Source organism: Terrapene carolina, unplaced genomic scaffold, assembly GCF_002925995.2.
Source record: "Terrapene carolina triunguis isolate 2854851 unplaced genomic scaffold, T_m_triunguis-2.0 Scaffold374, whole genome shotgun sequence".
NCBI lineage: Eukaryota > Metazoa > Chordata > Testudines > Emydidae > Terrapene > Terrapene triunguis.
In genome coordinates this window covers 13,347,348-13,367,457 of record NW_020664725.1, presented here as the reverse complement: position 1 = coordinate 13,367,457, position 20,110 = coordinate 13,347,348, and the positions used below count along the sequence as shown (strand labels likewise).

The 20,110-nt window shown below is 45.6% G+C and overlaps 1 protein-coding gene across 2 annotated transcripts in view; it reads right to left on the bottom strand.

The window, feature by feature from the left end:
- DIXDC1 (DIX domain containing 1) overlaps positions 1-20,110 on the bottom strand; it is a 52,993-nt gene that overhangs the window by 15,161 nt on the left and 17,722 nt on the right. The window contains exons 2-6 of one of the 2 annotated variants that reach the window (XM_024207170.3): positions 18,225-18,354; positions 17,153-17,278; positions 14,139-14,388; positions 12,757-12,864; positions 2,194-2,306 (exon numbers count right to left, since the gene is read on the bottom strand). In XM_024207170.3, the coding sequence (XP_024062938.2) occupies positions 2,194-2,306; positions 12,757-12,864; positions 14,139-14,388; positions 17,153-17,278; positions 18,225-18,354 (727 nt within the window). Of the gene's footprint in view, positions 1-2,193; positions 2,307-5,714; positions 6,254-12,756; positions 12,865-14,138; positions 14,389-17,152; positions 17,279-18,224; positions 18,355-20,110 lie in introns of those variants that run through there. The other variant, XM_024207171.3, reaches the window with a different exon arrangement.

Genomic DNA, 20,110 nt, shown 5'->3' with positions numbered 1-20,110 from the left:
CCCTGTGTGTGCATGACCTGAATCCTTCATCTTCATTAGCACTGATGTACAAGGTCTCCTGGTGTTAGAGAGTCCTAGGCAAGTTGAAGAGGAGGATGCAGTGTGAGGGTGTTTATATCTCCCTGTTGGAGCTGAAGGAAAGGATGAAGGGGAGTGGGAAGGGGGGATCTCTCAGTGTTGCAGGAGGCACCCCCTCCCTGGCTACTCCAATAAGCACTAATAGACGGATCTAAAGCCCACTAAAGTCAATGCAAAGACCACACTGACTTTAACGAACTTTAGATCAGGCCCTAAACACCTGTGATCAAGATTTCCCATTGTTTCGGTATTTCTTGCTATTAAGATACTCCGCGACTGGTTGCTAAGCCATGGGTGAAAACCCTGGAGGGCAAAGCCAGAATTCTTGAAGCCCTGCCAGGTTTTGCTCCACATACTGAAGCATTATAGGTGCTGGCAGGGAGAGCGTGCCACTTTTAACTGAATGAATGTCTCGCTCCAGTTGCTGTGCTTGGGGAGCGAAATGCACGTTCACTATGAGCCTCTGTGTCCCATTCCTGAATAAGCCAAGGTTTTCCAGGCAGAACCCTGTTTACCAATTTATTCAAGGCCTGGTTCTGTCAAACTTACTCATGCTGTATAGTAATTTACTCCACAAATTTAATGGGGCTACTTGGAGAGCCAGTTCCTGTTCAGCAAAAGGTTGGCACAATTGGGTCCATAGTAATTTGCTGTGTGAGACCTTTTCCAACAGAGACATTTGTAATGAGTCAGTTCATTATTCCTGCCTGATCTATCTACTCATACCTTTCATTGCTGTGGTACCTAGGCACTAGTCTCCTGCTACATGTCCTCAAAAATATCTGAGCAAGAATTAAAGCAAATTTCAGAAAGCTCTTAGCCCCTGTTTTACAGATTAATAAACATTTGAATCAAAGCCTGTCCTTGCTTTTCTGACTTTTTGCATTTATATTCAGTATCATCACTGCTGCTCATCACTGGCCTTGATTTTAGATCAAGAGATCAATGGGATATTTTTTAAAGAGAAGAACATAAAAATATTTTATAAACTCTGCAACCTTTTGTAATCTCCACAAGACAAGATGGTCTGTGCTGGCTAATGCCACAGCTCTGGAGGCTGCAGGGATTTAGACATTGTACCCAAGGTGTGATACTAAACTTGGGGATAAACATCCTAGTGGGGCACATCATTGCAGAGTTGTTACTGATCACTGCAGGCAGCTACTACAGTCTCTAGCCAAGTGACAAAGATATTCCACTGTGCAAAATGTGGATGGGCATGCTGATGTTGAAAACACCAGTGAAACGTTACAGCCTACCAAATATTTCAACCTCACAAATATTTTACAATCAAATATTGTAGACTAAAGAGTAGTAAACAGGGGGCTTTATTGGCTGGGGTGACAAAGCATTTCATTAGAGAGACTCCCTGTGATTCAGCCTGGGGATGGAAGCTGATCTGAAAACACTGTTTCTACACTACGTTCATGAGAGGAAAATGATGTCAGAAACTTCATCAAAAACCTTTCCTTTGCACTCTGTGGACTGTTAATAGATTTAAAACAGAAACTAACCCAGCAGCAGGACATTTTGGCTAATTCTTTTTGCTCACTTGAAATGAAACAAAGATCAGGTTTATCGCTGGGAGGGGTGGAGGGAGTCATGGTAAAAAGTCAATGGTGTGTCAGGAAAACCAGGCAATAAGTGTACAACAATCCCCAGCCTTGCAAAGTGCCACTGCAAGTTAGTCAGGTCATTTTGTGCAGCTGTAGCATAAATCCAGAACCCCATTACACAGACTCAGCTCCAGCCTCCAAGTTCAAACAGACTCAATCTTTCTGTGGGATTGGACTTTTCTTCACAACATCTTGAAGTAAGGACAAAGCAACCACCATATACTGTAACTAATAAATGACACTGAACTCCATCCGTTCTCTAAGGCTTCTAATTTTTGAAGCATGCTAGTGAGTCTCCTGGACTTTGCCAAACAGTGGCACAACCTTAGCACTATTAAACAGTGAGCTTGGGGATTTAATTTTATATGAACTGATGTATCAGCTCACAACATTCTACACTCATACGGTCTCTGGGAATCCATCCAGCAAGTCTCTGCCATAGCTCTCACGTGGGAAGTCCTGGAAGTGGGAAAGATGAAATGCATCATTTGTGCTCTACCTGTTTTGGTTTCTGTTTCTTCAGCTTGGATGATCACAAAGTCTGCCTTCTCCTCTGACTGGGTTGCAATGGACTCGCTCTTTGTGCTGTGTATGGGACTGGGTGATGTGAGACTGCAGAGGAGAAGAGGAGATACAATTATTTCCAGTGTGAGCTGCAAACATAGCAGGGGGAAAAGAGCAGCTTCATCTCTGTCTAAAATAAAAAGCTAATATGCAAGAAGTCTGGTTACACTGAGCGCTGCCCACATGCCAATGAATTCATTAGCAGGCCAGACAGTGCCTGTAACTTTTCAGGCCAGTAGCTGACTGAAGTGCTGCAGCAGTAATTAGTCTTTTCATTTTTCCTGTAGCTTAAGAAGATGTAAATAGGAGAGGCAACCACTGCAGGATTAACACAGATCCCAAAGTCAGGGAGCTAATTCTAGACTATCCTTCAGACTGCAGTTCTGCTTACAACATAATGTAATGCAAGGCTTAGCCTACAGTTGCAAACTGCTACCAAAAGTCATTCACAGTATCCCAGCTCTCTTGATTTCTCACCTGTATTTAAAGGGACAATTACAGTATGGGGAACCAACCTAGAATTCCCATGCTAAGGGTATGTCTACACTACAGGATTAATCCGAATTTAGATAATTCGAATTTGGGAAACAGGTTGTATAAATTCGATTGTGCGCGGCCACACTAAGCACCTTAATTCGGTTTTTAACCACATTAATTCGGTGGTGTGCGGCCACACTACCCCATTAATTTAAACACAGTAATTCGGTGGTGTGCGGCCACATTAACCCTAATTCGAATTAACAAAATCGATTTAGGCTCTACTCCGTTCGTCGAGGTGGAGTACAGAAATCGATTTAAAGGGCCCTTTAATTCGAATTAACTGGCTCTGTAGTGTGGACGGGTGAAGGGTTAATTCGGATTAACGCTGCTAAATCCGAATTAATCCCGTAGTGTAGACCAGGCCTAAGGAGCCCTCGGGAACACAAAGACACCAACACATGATCTAGCTTTAAATGAGAAAGCTTCTTGAAAGCAGCCACATATTTCTACAACAATCTCAGCTGGTTGTGAGGTCCAGACTCTCAAGCTCTTTCAGACGTTCTTCCCATATCCATCACCGGGACAACAGCAAAGGCATCCAAAGCTCAGTGATCCATTTAATGTGCCCCCAAAGTCTCCAGGAACTAATCCTTGCAAGTGCAAGGAGGAGTTAATGTTTCATTCTCCTCAAGACAGACACAAAAGCCAGAGAGAATAAAAAGAAAACATGGTGAAAGTAACAGAATAGATTTAGAGAAATAAAATGCACTTCTACAGCTTGCCTTCCCAATCTTCCCAGCACTTCTGATATAGGTCCCCCAGCTCAGGAACATACACATCTCTCTAATAAAATCAAAGAATTTTAGAAATTAGAGAGGAAATGACCTGTTAGCAGCTCCCATATAGTCCACTCCCAGGAGCCACCCCCAAGAGACTGTTCCTAGTCTATTTTCCAGGCGTTTGACTAATCTAGTTTTAAATGATTCAACTAAGTCAGCTTCCACTGCAGTAAAAGAACAAATGAGTGTGAGTCACTAAGTGAAGAGAGAGTAACCATTTTGGACTAGATACAAAAAGCAGCAGCAGTATTTGCTCAGACCCTGTTGCTCATACAGTGTATGTCTACCTTGAAAAGAAACACCCTCAGCACACAGTCTCGGGTATAGCCACACTGCAATAAAAGACCTGCAGCTGGCCCAAGTCAGCTGACTCAAGCTAGTGGAATTTGGGCTGCAGGGCTATAAAATTGCAGTTTAGACATTCGGGCTCGGGCTGGAGCCCAGGCTCTGGGACCCTCCCCACTCCTGGGTTCCCAGAGCCGGGGTTCCAGCCCAAGCCCCAATATCTACACTGTAATTTTATAGCTTGGCAGCCCAAGCCCCGTGAACCCCAGTCAGCTGACTTGGGCCAACCATGGCTCTGTGCCACGGGTCTTTTATCACAGTGGAGCTGTACCCTCAGAGCCCAGGTTAATTGACTCAGGCTCACGGGGTTCAGGCTGCAGGGCTAAAAATTGCAGTGTAGACATTCCCACTCGGGCTGGAGCTTGGGCTCCAAGACCCTCCCCCCTTGCCAGTTTCAGAGCCCAGGCTCCAGTGCTATTTTTAGCCCCACACCCTGAGCCATGCTAGCCCAAATCAATTGACCCAGGCTCTGAGACTAGGCATTGCAGGTTTTTCTTTGCAGTGTAGACATACCCACAGTGTGCAGATTTGCTAAAGGTTGTTGGATGTGCCCAAAGCTTTACCTTAAAGAAAGCGAATCCCAATGCAGCGTTCCCTAACAGATGATGTTTAAAACTGAAATCATTGCCCAGGGGCCCAGGAATGTGATGTTTGTGTTCTGAGGAGATAATCGATTATTAAAGACAAATGATCAAACTTTAAATCAGCACAGATACACAGAAAGTCACAGAGACAGACTGACTGACCTAACACACCCAGGAACATTGCATGAGATTTGCCGTCCTTTAAGTTACAGTCACTAATGTTCCCTCTGCACCTGTTCACCTCAGACCCCTGGGGAGCCATCAGCCCTATGTAATCATTGAGAGGTGTATTTGTGGGTTGTCTCCCCACAAGCAGGAAAACCATGAGGAAGCAGCCCAAGAAAACAAGATCAACCTTTGGTGCATGTGAGGAAGGCTACCTAGGCATACAGGGGAAAGATCAACCTAGAGGGCCAGAAGGCAAAAGGCACATTTGGCAGCGGGTGCTCTAGGGAGGTGCAGGATATGGGACGTGTGGGCCATGTGGCAGGGAACAGGACACAGCACAGGGAAGTTACATTTCTCCCCAATCTGCTCTTTTCAGAACTAGATCCACTGCCCAAAGTGAACATTTTGTGATAGATTTGGGGGTTAACGCAACTGAGACAGGATCAGATATTTCACACCACATCTACAACAGGATTTTAATATAATCCTTTAGGTTTTCTTACAGATACAGCTCCATCTCCAGGCAGTTTCCCTGCACATGAGAGAAACATGGCCATTTGGGCAGGAACACATTTACATGCACGCTGATTGCTCCTGAAGCAGCAGCACAGGCCAAAGGTCACCCCTATTTATCACTCTGCCAACTGGTTAAAGCTGGCCAAATTCCCATGGTTTTTCATATCAATTCCCAAAATTATTCGAGTGAGAGATATCCAAAGACGCATTCAAATTTGATTTCTTATTTAAAAGGATACATAACTATTCATCATTGAAGCATGCAGAAATGAGTGCTGGGAAATTAAATCAACTGAGGCAGGATTTATGTCACAGGAAAACACTCTGTATTATTCCTTCTAGCATTGCTTGGTTTCTTAGCTAAAATCCTTGCCTAGTCAAATCCCTGGATTATCAATGCTTTGGGATCTTGCACGCAATCAGGGCTTATGGAAACAGTTTCAGTAACAAGCCTGAATTCCCTGGAGATTTTAATAAACACCCCGACCCTGCTGTTTCAAATGACAATGACAACAATCGCTCACCATTTGACCTGCTTCCCTCCCATGATCCCACTTTAACCTTTCGCCTCACAGAGTCCGTTTCCCGTGGAGCCTCAGGAATCCGCAGGTCCTGGCTGCAGACATGCCTTGTCCATTCACAGGCTTGGAATTTGATGCCGAGGATGCCAGTTCCTGTCAAACTAACGAAGAAATATTTGCCAGTCGGACTTCCTCGCGTGAGCCGAGAGACTCACAGCAAAAAGGTTCAGGGTCTTTGCAAGGAGATGTTTGGTGATAAATCGGCAGCCCACACACACACAGATTTGATTACAGAGTCAGAATATTCTGCAGTCCAGGTTTTGATTCTGCTGGTTTTCCTTGCAGGTTATTTGTCTCTTGCTGCTGCATTTTGGTCCACCGTATGCCCTGGTTGTTTTCATCATGAGAATCTCGGCCTGGATTGCAAGTTGCGTTTCTCATCCCATTCTGCCTACTTCAGCTATACAGCTCCTGCTGCAGAGACCCAGGATTCAGTGAGGGAAAAGTGCTCTGTTAAGAGTAGGCTCTTTGCTCCACCAGTCTCTAAGCAGTGTGCAGCATTTCCCAGTCCTGTGAGTAGCTTCCTTCCTCGCTATCTCCAGCTCCCTCTCCCTCTGGCTGTCACGGTGTGCAAGGCAGAGTCTATTCTCTGAGAAGATGTCTAGCTCAGGGTGGGGGAGGGAAGGTCTTTGGGAGGGAAAGGGAAGGGAGGGATTTTGGCAAGTTCCCCATGAATAATTTCTGTTGTCTCTTCTTATCATAACATTCCTTCCTGGAAATTCTGATATCAAGTACATGTGCGTGCCCCATAGGAAATAAATCCAGATATGTGCTGATATTAGGCTGGGACACTGCACTGGAACTGTGCAATGGGATGAGATGGGAAGGGGTAGTGTTGTGATTACAAAAATATAGTCAGTTCGTTAATAAGAAATGTGGTTTGTTCTTGCCAGGCAACTCTGGGTATCCCATGCTCCAACTGGCTTATTCCCTTCTCCGAATAGGGAAGAGAAAGCGAGCATCTTATTTTCCTCTGGAGTTTCCATCCAGGAGACTGGTGCCACCACATCCCAGGAGATGTCACCTGCAGTCAGGGGTGCAGGCTTCTCCTGGCTTCTTCTGAGACTGCTCACAGTTTTTCAAAATAATTTATTTTAAAACTAAAGAGACTGACAGTGAAGAGCCCCAGGGTATAAATATGCAGCATGTCACCAAAGCAATAAGATGAAATGGGGTGACATTCAGTGTCAGAATGAGTACAAGGAAGACAGCCTGATAATAACAATAATGCTCTGCCTGTCTCTAACACCTTCCGCCTGAGGATCTCAAAGTGCTTTACAAACACAGATGAGTTCAGCAACACACCCTTTGTGAGGCAAGTCAGAATCATTCTCTTGTTTAGAGATGGGGAAACAGACACGAAGAGGGGACATGAGTTGCCCAAGGTCACACAGTGAGTCAGTGTCACAGGCAGAAAAACAACTCTGATCTCATGAGCCTCAGTCCCCTGATCTAACTAGTTGACCACATACCCTTCCAGAACCAAAAGAGAACCCAGGAATCCTGACAACCAGTCTCCATGCTCTAGACAATACTGCCTATATGCAAATTTGCTCGGGAATGAATGTAGGCAGGGCTTATTCTCAACAAAATGGAATCCTGACTATAGGCCACATGGCAGATTCACATTGAGTAGCATCTTACTCCATTTGAAGTCCTACTGAAGTCAACAAGACTATTCACAGAGTTATGAGGAAGGGTATCACCTTAAGTGACCATCAGGAGCGGGAGGGTGAATTGGGAGGAGGGGCCAAGGGGGAAGATGTATATAGGAGGATGGCCAAAGGGTAGGGGTAACAAGTACATCCCTTGCTCCTTCTTGTGGCTCCTCAGTGAGGGGATTAATTGCTAATGAGTTTGACAGGTTCTCTCTTCCATCTCATCTTTTTTTACCAAACAGCCCCACCAGGTCCTAGGTCATATGTGACGGTTCCTGGAAACCCTCATGTAAATTAAGCAATGCAAAATCCCTCATGGACATACACAATCCCTCATGGAGGTAGCTTACTGGGTGAAGGAGCAGAGCAGAGGACCTGCCCCCTACCTCAGGTGGGATGCAGGAACTGGGAGAATCAGAAAAGGCAGAACTCGGTCATAAGAGTCAAGACCCATCACAGTAGGGCCCCAAGCTCCAGTAACAGAATATTAGTATCTCTTGAGGTGATTCATAAATTAGCAACAATACCAGGCCAACATGAAACTTCCTCCTGAACATTCACATATAGCTAAGTCTGCACCATGCCTATTATCTAACACCCTTTTCTCATAGATCTGCGATTCTAAATGAAACATACCGAGTTTGGCTACTGTCAATTTTTCTCTCCTCAGGCACCACCCTCTGCCTGGTGTCTTATCACAGGAACAACATCCTCCCAATTTCTGATGGGGCTTGATATGAATAAATCTTTCCTCACTTGGCAGTTACTGTTGCAATTAAACAGCCAACCTCTGTGTCAGCAATCGCTGTGCCTTTGGCTAGCGGCATCAGATACCCTTTTCTACAATAGCCATAATCTGCTCCCCCCCTTGAACACATAAAACAAGTTCTATTTCTGGCACTGCTGGAGGATACACAAAACAGCCCTCAGCCTGGCAGCCTGGATCCGTTCCCCAGCGGGGTCTTGCATGCAAAACTCAATAGCATTTCCATGTTTGCTCTCCTTTGCAGCCCTCAAAAGCTATGTGGTTTTGCCCTTTGACAAACACTGACAGAACCCTGCCCCCTAACTCCCTCTCAGCCTGTCTTTTGTTTCTCACTGCTGATGCACATAGCACAGTCTCTGTCCAACATCTTTGTATGTACAAAGCCAGGGAACAAATCCACAGTAATGGACAAAGAATATTCCATTCTCAAGACGTTATGATTGAAATCTAATGATACATCAGAGCATATTCCCAGCTTCAATTAAAAAGTGTTTTAGCTCCAGCTTGATACAATCTCTGATAATTTCCTGTTGAGTTGTCAGTAGCTCTGTCTGCATCTCAGTAGTGCAGGATTAGTAGAACTCTAGGAAATATACACAGCAGGTAACCTGTAAACTCTTTGGGCTCCCTCTACCACTGATTCATATGCACAGCTGTGTAGGGAGCAAGGCAGAGAAAACCGAACCCAAAAGAGCCCTGGGCACTTTAGAGATCTTTAACTCAACCAGAGAAAAGTGATTATTAAAGACAGTAACCAATGTGAAAAGTCTTACTTTTGAAGGTACAGACTGTGCCATTGGCACTCAATGCTGACCTGATATACCCTCTACTATTCCAGCCCTGCCCCCCCCCCATCAGCTGATGCAGCTCAAATTTTATCCACAGCATCCCCTGCCATTCCAGCCCTGGTCCCCCAAAATAGACCAGCCAATGCACCCCAAACCTGATCCACAGCACCCCCTGCCATTCCAACCATGGGCCCCCAAGGAGATCAGCTCATGCACTTCAGTACTGATCCACAGCACCCCCTGTTATTCTACTCCAGGGGTTGGCAACCTTTCAGAAGTGGTGTGCCGAGTCTTCATTTATTCACTCTGATTTAAGGTTTCGCATGCCAGTCATACATGTTAACGTTTTTAGAAGGTCTCTTTCTAGAAGTCTATAATATATAACTAAACTATTGTATGTAAAGTAAATAAGGTTTTTAAAATGCAGAGCCCCCCGGACCGGTGGCCAGGACCCGGGCAGTGTGAATGCCACTGAAAATCAGCTCGCGTGCCGCCTTCGGCACGCGTGCCATAGGTTGCCTACCCCTGTTCTACTCCAACATAATTTCAAAAGTTCCAGACAAACATTTTATTAACAAAGCAATGATTTTAGTTCAAAAGCAGCACAATTAATTTTATGTTTTTATCTTCAATTCTGTAAAATTCCCTCTTCTGATCATATAGGTGTTCAGGAAAATATTTGCTGATTTTATATAATATGCAAGCTACTCAGTGACATCACTTCCTGTCAGCAATGATAATAAATATCATCTTACACTTGGTGAACTCCTTGCACTATGAAAAAACCCAAAGCACTTTGCAAAGTATACATACAGGTATTATTTCACTCCTCATGGAAATGCAGCCACTGTGGGGCATTCCACAGCTATTTAGCAGTGCACAACAATGCTACACAATAGGACATGATGTGAAAAATACTGTTGCCAATTCAAACTACAGAGAGAATGGAAAAAGGTGAAATGTATTTACCTAAACTGGTATCTGCCCCGAATAGAAGGGGTCAACACTCTTCAACTCTTGTGAAAAATACTGTGAAATCTTTAACAAGCGCATGTGGTCAGGACCATGGTTTTATTTCTCATCTGATAAGTAGCACCTCCAGCAGCACAATATCCTCTAGCACCGCACTGGGGAAGTGAGTCAGTATTGACTCAGAGAGAAAAACCACCCCATACCAAACTGATCTATCTTAGATATTTATACGGCACATGTCATGTGGGCATCTAACCATCAAAATTCTGAAGAAGCAAAAGGGTCCAGAACCATCGTGTTTCTTCTCACTCTTCACCTGGGTCCCAAGGGGCTGGATTCTCAGGCATGCTAAGGCCACTTTGTGTGGGGCAGGTAGGCCATTTTGTGCTATGGAGGTGCAAAGTAGCCTTAAAGTGGCCAGAGAAGTGCGGCGGAGAAATCTCCCTGTACCAGGGATACTCTCTGCTGGTGGAGATCTGGCAGAAGAAAATCCATCACCTCATGTGTCAGCCATCCCCCCAAACCCCAACATAAAGGGTATCCTCCAGCAGTGCCACAAATAGAACTTGTTCTATGTGTTCAAGGGCGGGGCATGGATAGGACAGGAAAGAAGGGGATGTAATGGAGTGGAGCTCCACGATGCCCAATCCTCCACTGGCATAAGGTCCCTGACTCACCTTACATCAGTGGTGTAAGTCAGGGCTGCCCGTGTGCACCCCTGACTTGCACTGGGGCCAGACAGCTGTGAAGCAAGGAGCTAAACAAGTTCCTTGCAGTCCCCTCCTCCACCACATTCAAATGGAGCTCAAAATGAGCAGAGACTCAAGCTTAGGGGGAGAAGAGGGAATTTACATGTTCAAAGAGATATATCTTTACTTTCAAGCCTTATTAGTGGGGAAAGACTCTGTCCAAAATGTATATCCCTATACTCTGACCTAAACACAGCCAGGCTTGGTCAGATCTCTCCTACCAGTGGCAAGGTTCTACCCCCAGCTCCTCACTGGCTACCTAGTTTCTGTGCAGTGTAGTTGCCATAGAAGGTCCTGGCCTATGGATGTGTGGGTCTCTGACACAGCCAGGTCCCATTCTATTAAGGGCTCCATAGACTAGGACTAGGGCTTTGACATCTGCTCTGGAGCAACTGGGAGTCAGTGGAGCATGTGAAGAACCAAAGGAATGTGTTCTCCCAGCACTTGCTGCTGAGGCTCACTGCTGTGAGTGGCACCCACTTCAGCCTTCACGTGTGTTCAGCCCCAGGTAAAACATGTTGTAGTTCTAACCAATACCACTTCCTGCAAAACCCCTTTCCTTAGAGATCTCCCAGTCAAGTGTTGCCTCAGCTCAACTTTGCTTAGCTAGTGAGATCTAGCGAGTCCCCAGCCAAGGCTGCAGGTATAGCAGAGAGGGTGTATTTCTCAAGTCCCGCTTTACATGGCAAAAATTCCTGCTGTGTAGATGGGGGTAAACTCTGACTTTAATGCTCTATAGCAGGTTACAGGGGACTTTTCAGAAATCAATTAAACACTGAACTTGATTGAACATGAAGGTCCAGGGGAGTTGGGGGATGGCTGGATAATGAAATAACTATAAAGCTAAAAGCAGTTAAAGGTGATGGATGAGGGCACAACGGCAGTGGGAACAGCTGCGGCACCCACTTCAGAGACTCTGGGTCTGAATCCCAAAATAACGCATTCCTGAAACTGAGCCTGCTGCTAAAATCCCTACTTCCCCTGCCCCTGAGGTCTGGGTGCAGGCATCAGGCTTGCTTGGTTTGGAAGTCTCAGCTCATTTCTCCTTCATGCCTCTTACACAGATTGCTCCTGAGGGAATTCTGCACCAAAAAATAAAAAATTCTGCGCATAATATTTTAAAATTCTGCAAGTTTTATTTGTCAATAAAGAAATACGGAGGCTCCAGCATGGCAGTGGGAGCCCAGGCCACTGGCTGCATGAAGGTGGGAGATCACCCTGCAGCCCCTCCCCTGCCCTGGGACATGGACTCAATGGTGAGGCTACACCCAACCCTGACACAGCACAAGGGCTGGGCCTGCCCCCAAAATACCCTGGGGTATCTATGCCGAGGGGAGCGAGCTCTCCTGTCAACTTAATTACTCCAGCCTCCGCGAGAAATGGTAGCTATGTTGGCGAGAGAAGCTCTTCCACTGACATAGCACTGTCTATGCCGGCACTTAGGTCAGCATAATTTACGTAGCTTGGAGGGTGACTTATTCAAACCCCTAAGCATCATAACTCCAATGCAAACTGTATTGTAGTGATAACCTCAGTCTCATTCATAGAGTCATAGATTCCAAGCCCCGAAGGAACCATTGTGATTCATCCTCTCAGTTTCTCTCAATCTCGCAGCAAACCCTCTGCTTTGGTGTTTCCTACTCCTATTCGCTCTGTTCTCACTGGGGGAGGCCAAAGAGCCAGGATTAGGGTGAGAGCCAGAATTACAGCTGAGGAGTTCCCACCTCCTAGCCTTGTGCTCACACCACCTCGCCACACTGTCTCATGGATGAGACGAACCTTCTCTGTGGGAGAGTCTGCAAGATCAAGGGAGTCAATGAAATGTCACTCACTGAGAGCTGGTGTTTCACGTTCCAGCTCAGCTGGGAAATCTCAGTGCGTGAAATTTTCCTTATTCCTAAAACTAGTCAGAGACTGGGCTGTGTGTGAGGGGAGCACATCCATAGGGTAGGCAGGGGGCTGGGCTGCGAGGCGGCCAGATGTGGGGTGGGCAGGAGATGGACTCTGCCAGGCTGTGATGGGACACAGCTCTGCAATGGGCATGTCTGTTACCTGGAGGAGCAAGACTCTGAGGGCACGCTCTGCTGTCCCTCATACTGCTGCACCAGTGCTCGGACACTCCAGTAGGGATTCTCAATTTCTTCATCGACGCTGCTGTTTCTGAAGATAAAAATGACATAATGAATAACAGCCTCACAGAGCAGGGGCAGAAATCCTTTTGGTTTTTTTTTTAAATTTATTGTCTGAACCTAATGATAGACATTCTTGGGGGAGGGGAAGGGGAGAACGGGGGCTAATGAAATAAAGGAAAGGAGGCGGAGGCAGCAATCCTCCGGGCCTCTTACGAATGAGAAAATCTAATTTCTGATCTAGAAAGTGTGAGACAGGAAACCCTTTCCCATCTACCTGTGATATGGCAGGGGAGGGGAACAGTATGTTACCTGTTAAATGCCTCCAAACTCCTATGAGTAGCAGCAGAGCTTTGGAGAGGGAGGGAAGCAGGGAGTGGGGAAAAGGCTAGCTTCTGCTAATACGACAAGGGCTGGCCGTCCTGAAGAGGAACACTTGCCCATGTCCTTTGGAAGAATAATAAAACGCCAAACCCTATAGCATTGTAGGACACTGCAGCTGATAAACAGCACTCAGCAACACTACAACAATTTCCACGGCTTGGCATAATACGAGAAGGCAAGAGGAATTTAGGGAGGCATGATGGAATTGGACACCAGGGTTAGCACCCTGACTCTTACAAAAAGTGCACCCAGGATCTCTAAATTCCACAAACGGTCAGTGCCTTAGTTTTATGTCTCACGTGAAAGACAGTACCTCCATAAGCCACAGCACCTCCTTTTGCCATGCAGCGGCATTGTGCTCAGTACTGATGCAAAGGGAAGGATGTAATAGAGCTCTTAGGCTTTCTCTTCAGTGACACAAAGGTGTTTTGTTTTCTTTTAAAGCGAGATAATAAATGTGTGCTAGTTATCGTGCTGTACAATCCTAGGTGAAGGCAAGGCACGGTCATGTATACTGCAAGGTGGCTAGGCAAGGTCAGCACTATACCACCTGTCTGTGGCTGGCCTCACCTGGTTTACCTTATGGTAAAACTACAGTGCCTTACCTCCACTGTTTTTACACGCACGTTAGTTATCCCATGGTAAAAACACACCTTTTTGCCAGTGAAGACATAGCCTTAGAGGTATCCCATCCAGGTGCTAACTCAGTCTTACTCTGGATTGTTTGTGAGCTCCAATGAGATTACAGCAAAAGGTGGCCTGGGTTCAGGTCAACAAGCAATGTATGAATTCATAGCAGAGAGGCAGAGACCTCTTTATCTGTCCTATAGGGAGATGTCCCCTTTACCTGCCCCCGAGGACTAAGACTTAGCACCAAGATTCACACTCATTCCAATGAGACTAGATGGGAGCACCCAGTACCTCTGTCTGTGCCGGAAAACATCACGTCCTGAGCGTGAGACATCCTGACGAACATCTGCCAGAGCAGCCACGGCACCCTGGGCCATGGCAGCCGCTGAATGAGGCCTGTGACTGGCTGATGATGCTGAAAGGCTCTTCCCCACCATGCTGGCTGGGCTTTGAATGGCTGTTCTACCCGAGCCAGGTTTAAAATGAGCAGCTAAGGCAAGGATCAGCCTCATGATGGATTTCAGGTTCCCATCAACGATATCTGCAAAATGCAATCAAACCTCAGGTCAATGGGGCTCAGCAGGGTTCTTGTGTGACCAACACGTGTGAATGTAATTAAACTCAACAGGAGCATTCCAAAAGAAAGGGACTGAACAATTAGGACTGAGTTATCATTCCAGTGCTCCATACTAGTTGTTTTGTATGAAGCAGCCTGAAGTAAAATCAGTGACTGCCACCTATAGGACAGAATTTTTACTGCTCTGGGCACATTTGGGACTTCTGTATGGGACAGGGGTCGGCAACCTTTCAGAAGTGGTGTGCCGAGTCTTCATTTATTCACTCTAATTTAAGGTTTCGCGTGCCAGTAATAGATTTTAACGTTTTTAGAAGGTCTCTTTCTATAAGTCTATAATATATAACTAAACTATTGTTGTATGTAAAGTAAATAAGGTTTTTAAAATGTTTAAGAAGCTTCATTTAAAATTAAATTAAAATGCAGAGCCCCCCGGACTGGTGGCCAGGACCCGGGCAGCATGAGTGCCACTGAAAATCAGCTCACGTGCCGCCTTTGGCACGCGTGCCATAGGTTGCCTATCCCTGGTATAGGATTATTTTCAACAAATAGTCCAGCCTATGTGTGACAGTGTTACTGAAGGATCACTACAAAGGTGTCACTGTCACTGAAGATCACTGTACCAGTGATGACTCCAACTGGCCCATGGAACTTGCATTAACATTTTTAATAGGAAAGAGGAGGGAGCTGAGCAAGAATGGAATTCTGCAACAACAACGTCTAGTAATCATTAACTAATCAATCCTCATCACCATGCACTTTCCCTCAGTGTACAAAACAGCGCAAATTTGATGACCTTCAGGGCTTACTCCAAAGACCATCCATTCTTTTTTTCTTTTCTTTTCTTTTTTTTTTTTGGGGGGGGGGGTGTTTTTCAAAGCCACCCAAGGGATTTAGACGTGCAGTAGCCATTAAATGTAATGGGAACTGGGCATCCAAATCCCATAGGCAGCTTTGAAAATTCCAGCCCCAGACTTTTGGGGAAGGACTGGATGCCTGAAGTCTGGTTAATTTTTACTTTTGGAGGGTGGGATGGGACCAAAATAAACATTGTTAAAATACACCGCTACCTCGATATAACGCGACCCGATATAACACAAATTCGGATATAACGTGGTAAAGCAGTGCTCCGGGGGGGCAGGACTACGCACTCCGGTGGATCAAAGCAAGTTCAATATAACGCGGTTTCACCTATAACGCGGTAAGATTTTTTGGCTCCCGAGGACAGCGTTATATCGAGGTAGAGGTGTAGATCATAATTAATCCATGTCACTCACAGAGACTCAGGCAGAGAGGGGAAATGACTTGCCCAAAGTCACAGAGCGAGTCAGTGTCAGAACTATGATTAGAACTCAGGGGTTTCTGTGTCCCAGAGTCCTGTGCCCACACCTCACTCTGCGCAGTAGCTTTGATACATTAATCCTGCTTCACTCTGGGGGAATGGACTAAATGACCTCTTGAGGTCCCTTCCAGCCCTACATTTCTCTGATCACTTCATAACATGTCCAACCTCAGAGCCCTTACACAAAGCTCAACAAAGTCCTGTCACCGAGAATGGCCAAAGGAGACTAGAACAGGCCAGACATGGCATGTGACATTTTTTCTAGGAAAACCAGAAGGGATGCAGAGCACCAGCCCTGGGTTTCAACCTTTAGAGCTTACTCTGCTCTCATTTGTGCTCTACCAAACTCTGGATGCTCATATTTTACTTCCCTGCTACCAACCTAGATACAAGAAACTAAGAAAGCAAATTCAGATCACTGAGTTAAGCGGCCTCGAGAGAGAGCTGCCTGGGCTGGGCCTAATGATATATTTGTTTACAGGGCGTATAGAGAAGGTTTTATCTGTATTAACAACAGCTTATAGAGTCAGTGAAATGGTGCGAACTGACATATAATGCCTCACTGAATGGGGAAAAATAGCACAGCCTCCAGGCTGCTGGTAGCCATGCTGCTGGCATGGAGCACTTACTGTGTACTCTGAATACACAAAGGCTACCCAGCTGAGGCTTGTAACCCCAGGGCTGTGCTCTTCTCTTCCTGATAACAACAGGAAAGGTCATGTGCTCCATGATTCCAGTTTGAGTCATTGGGCACTGCACCTCACCCAGTGCCCCAGGAGGAGCAAACAGGACACTCAGCAACCAGCAAGAATAGGGGACTGTTTTCCTCCATCCATGTGCTCTCTGTGACTAAATGATGCCACAGTAAGAGGCAGAAAGTGCATGTTTTTGCTCCTTGTGTCTCTTTCCCACCACATGTTCTGTTCCTCTTATGACAGGAAATGCTGGCAAACAGAGTTTGCAAAGCATGGGAAACAATACTACTGATTTCCAGTGGTCTGGAATGGTCTTGTTCCCACCACAGAAGGCAACAGCCCAATAACAATTTATTTATGTCCATTCAATTAAGGTTTCCAAGTCTGTGTTCTCAATTATACCATTTGTTTGGTCCTCTGACCACTCAGAGGAGAGGGGACATTTCTTCTTCTTCTTAATACTATTATTTATTTCTTACCCTGGACTGCTCGCTTCTCCTGTTTGCTACTGTTACCAAAGCAACCAAGAATTTAGTGCCGTTCAAGCAAAAACTAAACATATTACTGGATTGTAGCAACAAGAGAAATTTCCGTCTTGGAAATAAATTATCTGTAGGACACAAAACAACAAAGGATCCAGTTCTCACATAGCTAGCTAAGGATCATGGTGACACTGTCATCAGGGAGCCCTTACCTTTCGCTGAAGTTTGGTGCATACGAATCTTTTTCGATGCCACGAACTGCAGGACTTTCTCTACATTTTCTCTCATTTCCTGCTGGCTGGTGGGACTGACCTGAATGCCATTCAGCTTCTCACCAGCTGGGAAAATCAAACAGCCTAATTATAGAGAGTAATGAACCTGCTTGGTACTGACTGGCACTGGAACGGTTACAGGTGCAAGGAATATAGGATTCAGCAGCTGTTATGTTGGGATGAGTAAGGGAGCCATATGTGTGACTTCTCCCTGCTCATGAGGTGTCTAATAGCAAAACAAACCGGTAGCACTGAATGTGAAGATGCTTTTTGTGGGTAATTCATTATTCCTTGTATTTTCTTGAGTCAGCACATGTCCTTTGTGTGCAGATACCCTGCACTGCATGGCATAGTCTCAGCAAGGGACAGCATCAGCTTCTAGAACCATTTCTGCTCAGTCCTATTATTTCTTTCTTGTAAATATTTGTGTCTTAGTAAAGAGATTAACTCCGACCTACGGGAATCCCATCCATTAACACAGACAAGTAAACTCCAGGCAGGGCTGTCAGCGTTAGGCAGAGATACAGAACTACGGGGCTCAGGTCACACATACATACCCAAATGAAGTTAAGAAGCCACATATTAGCCCCACCTTAGCCCATATACCCCTCTGGGTCCCTAATACCATTCATCAATATGGGAAATCAAAATGGCTCCCTTAAAACACCTCAGCTCCTCTTGTGGCAGTTATCGTGGCCACGCTCGCAGGTTTTGGCATGTGTCAGGTGACAAAGTGAATGCAGTTCTCAAAGGGCCTGGAACTCGGCCACTAGCCAAAGGTTAGCAAGTGATACTGAGCTAACACATAAGGACTTCAGTGGAAGATTGGCTTTTATGAGCCACAATCTTCCTTTCTCTTAAAACGACCACCCTGCTCTGATACTGCGGTGCCTGCTGGCCAGCCTCACACAGGTCCAAGCATTCCGCTAGCAGGGCCTCACCAAGATGCGCTTCCTCCATGCAACGCCCCACAGCCCCTACAGGAGCAATAGTGCCACTTGGTGTTACTGACCTACAAGTTCAATGAGAGTGGCCAGGATGACCCCATCTCGGAGATCCTGCCTTAGGTCCTGCACTGGCTTTATTGCTGGCTTCTTCTTCAGCTGGGAATTCACCCAGGCCACGTACGCCTGTAGTTGCTGCTGTAAACAGAAAAGAAAACAAAATATTGCAAGTCAGTGTTGTTTTAGGGGGTAGTTGCACAATTCTCACCTTTCACTCAACCGTATGTTCGCTTAGATCACAAGCACAAATGGGTTTCATCCCACCACCTACATGACACTGGTTCACAAAACAAAACCAAAGTTCTGTCTGGAGTAACTCGGTACAAGCCGGAACTGGAACAGCAGGAAGAACTGCAGGTCAGGATTGAGAGGCATCAGCGCAACTTAGAAGGAAGCTTGCACTGAACCTGCCTGCAGTATATCTGGTTCAAAGCAACCACTGCCAGTCCCTCACTTTTATTCCCAGCATTAATTCACTCCTAAAATGTTAAAAACCAAAAATTACTGACTTTCGGATATTTAAAAAATAAATAAATATAGCTTAGTTGACAGTTAAAATAACCAGTGTAATTTTCAGTTAATTACACTAATTGTTAAGGAAATGACTGGATTTTATAATGGGCCAATTTCACTTTGGTATATGGTCCTGATACTCTTGGGCCCAACTTTCGACAGCCTTGTACCTTGTGTCATCATTTACATCAGTGCAAGAGAGTGCAAACTGTGTGAAGAACACTACCACTCTAACTGGGTAGTCTTTTACACTGTCTTTGCACAGGTGTAACCGACAGCAGGAGGCGACAGATAATAGAGAACCAGGTTTTTGATCTCCATAAGTAGTCATCTGGTGTCAGGGGCTGACATGCAAAAGCAGTCCCAGGTGCATGTGTAAGGCGTTCACCTTTTCATTCCTATACCTTACATGAGACTTTAGTGGCTAGTAGAAGCCCTGGTGAAACTGGAATTCCTTTGGGACAAGGGCTTGTGCAGCACGTGGAGTGTAATCAGATTTATCCCTTTATGGGATTACCTCCCTTTTCACTAAGCTTCCCATTATTCTGCAGCTGTGGCGGGTTTTAAGTCTCCATTCCACATTATCTCAGCAGTATCAGTCATCGTTTATGCTTCTACAGCCTGCCACAAAGTCACATTCTGATCACAACACCACTTGTAATCGTCCTGACAAGGGAAATCCAACTTTAAACACAACACAGCTCAGTCTGTCTGCTCAGAAAGGTGCCCGGACCCTTGTGGTTCAATTGGTTCTGCTCACTCAGCGGATAAGTGTGGAGCATGGTGTGAGAGGCACACTTGGGTGGTTGCTCAATTCGTTGTAAAAAACAAAAGTGGTAGTGCTGAGTGGGAAGTCTAGACTTTGGGAGACACATGAGACTAATGCAGGCTTGCTGGAGTGGATTTTGCCTCCCCTGTTTTGAGTCCAGTATAGTCAGCGCTCTAACTCATTTAGTGTAATTTAGTTCTGAAGGTGCCAGTAGGTGTCAATTTTGCCTGCCCAGTTGAAAATGTCACCAGCTTCCACTGAATGGGAACACGAACCATGGAGCATAAATACAACAAGCATAGTCCTGGCTTCTCTCGCACTCATACAACAGGTACAAGAGGATGATCCCGCATTGGTTTTCAGGTCGATAGTAATAACTGCCCATGCTAAAGTGCAAGGAGGAGTTGAGTTCCTATGTGACCTAAGTTGGATAGAAGCACCTGGGCCCAAGAAAGGAGGGGCCTGGGACTTTGCACCAGGATCCAGCCACACAACACAATTTAATTTCAAGGACAGACCAGAACTCAAACCTTCTATTACACAAAGATTCAGTGAAGCTTTAATTTATTCAAGTAACTATCAGTGGAAGAGAGAGATGTTTATTTACAGAGC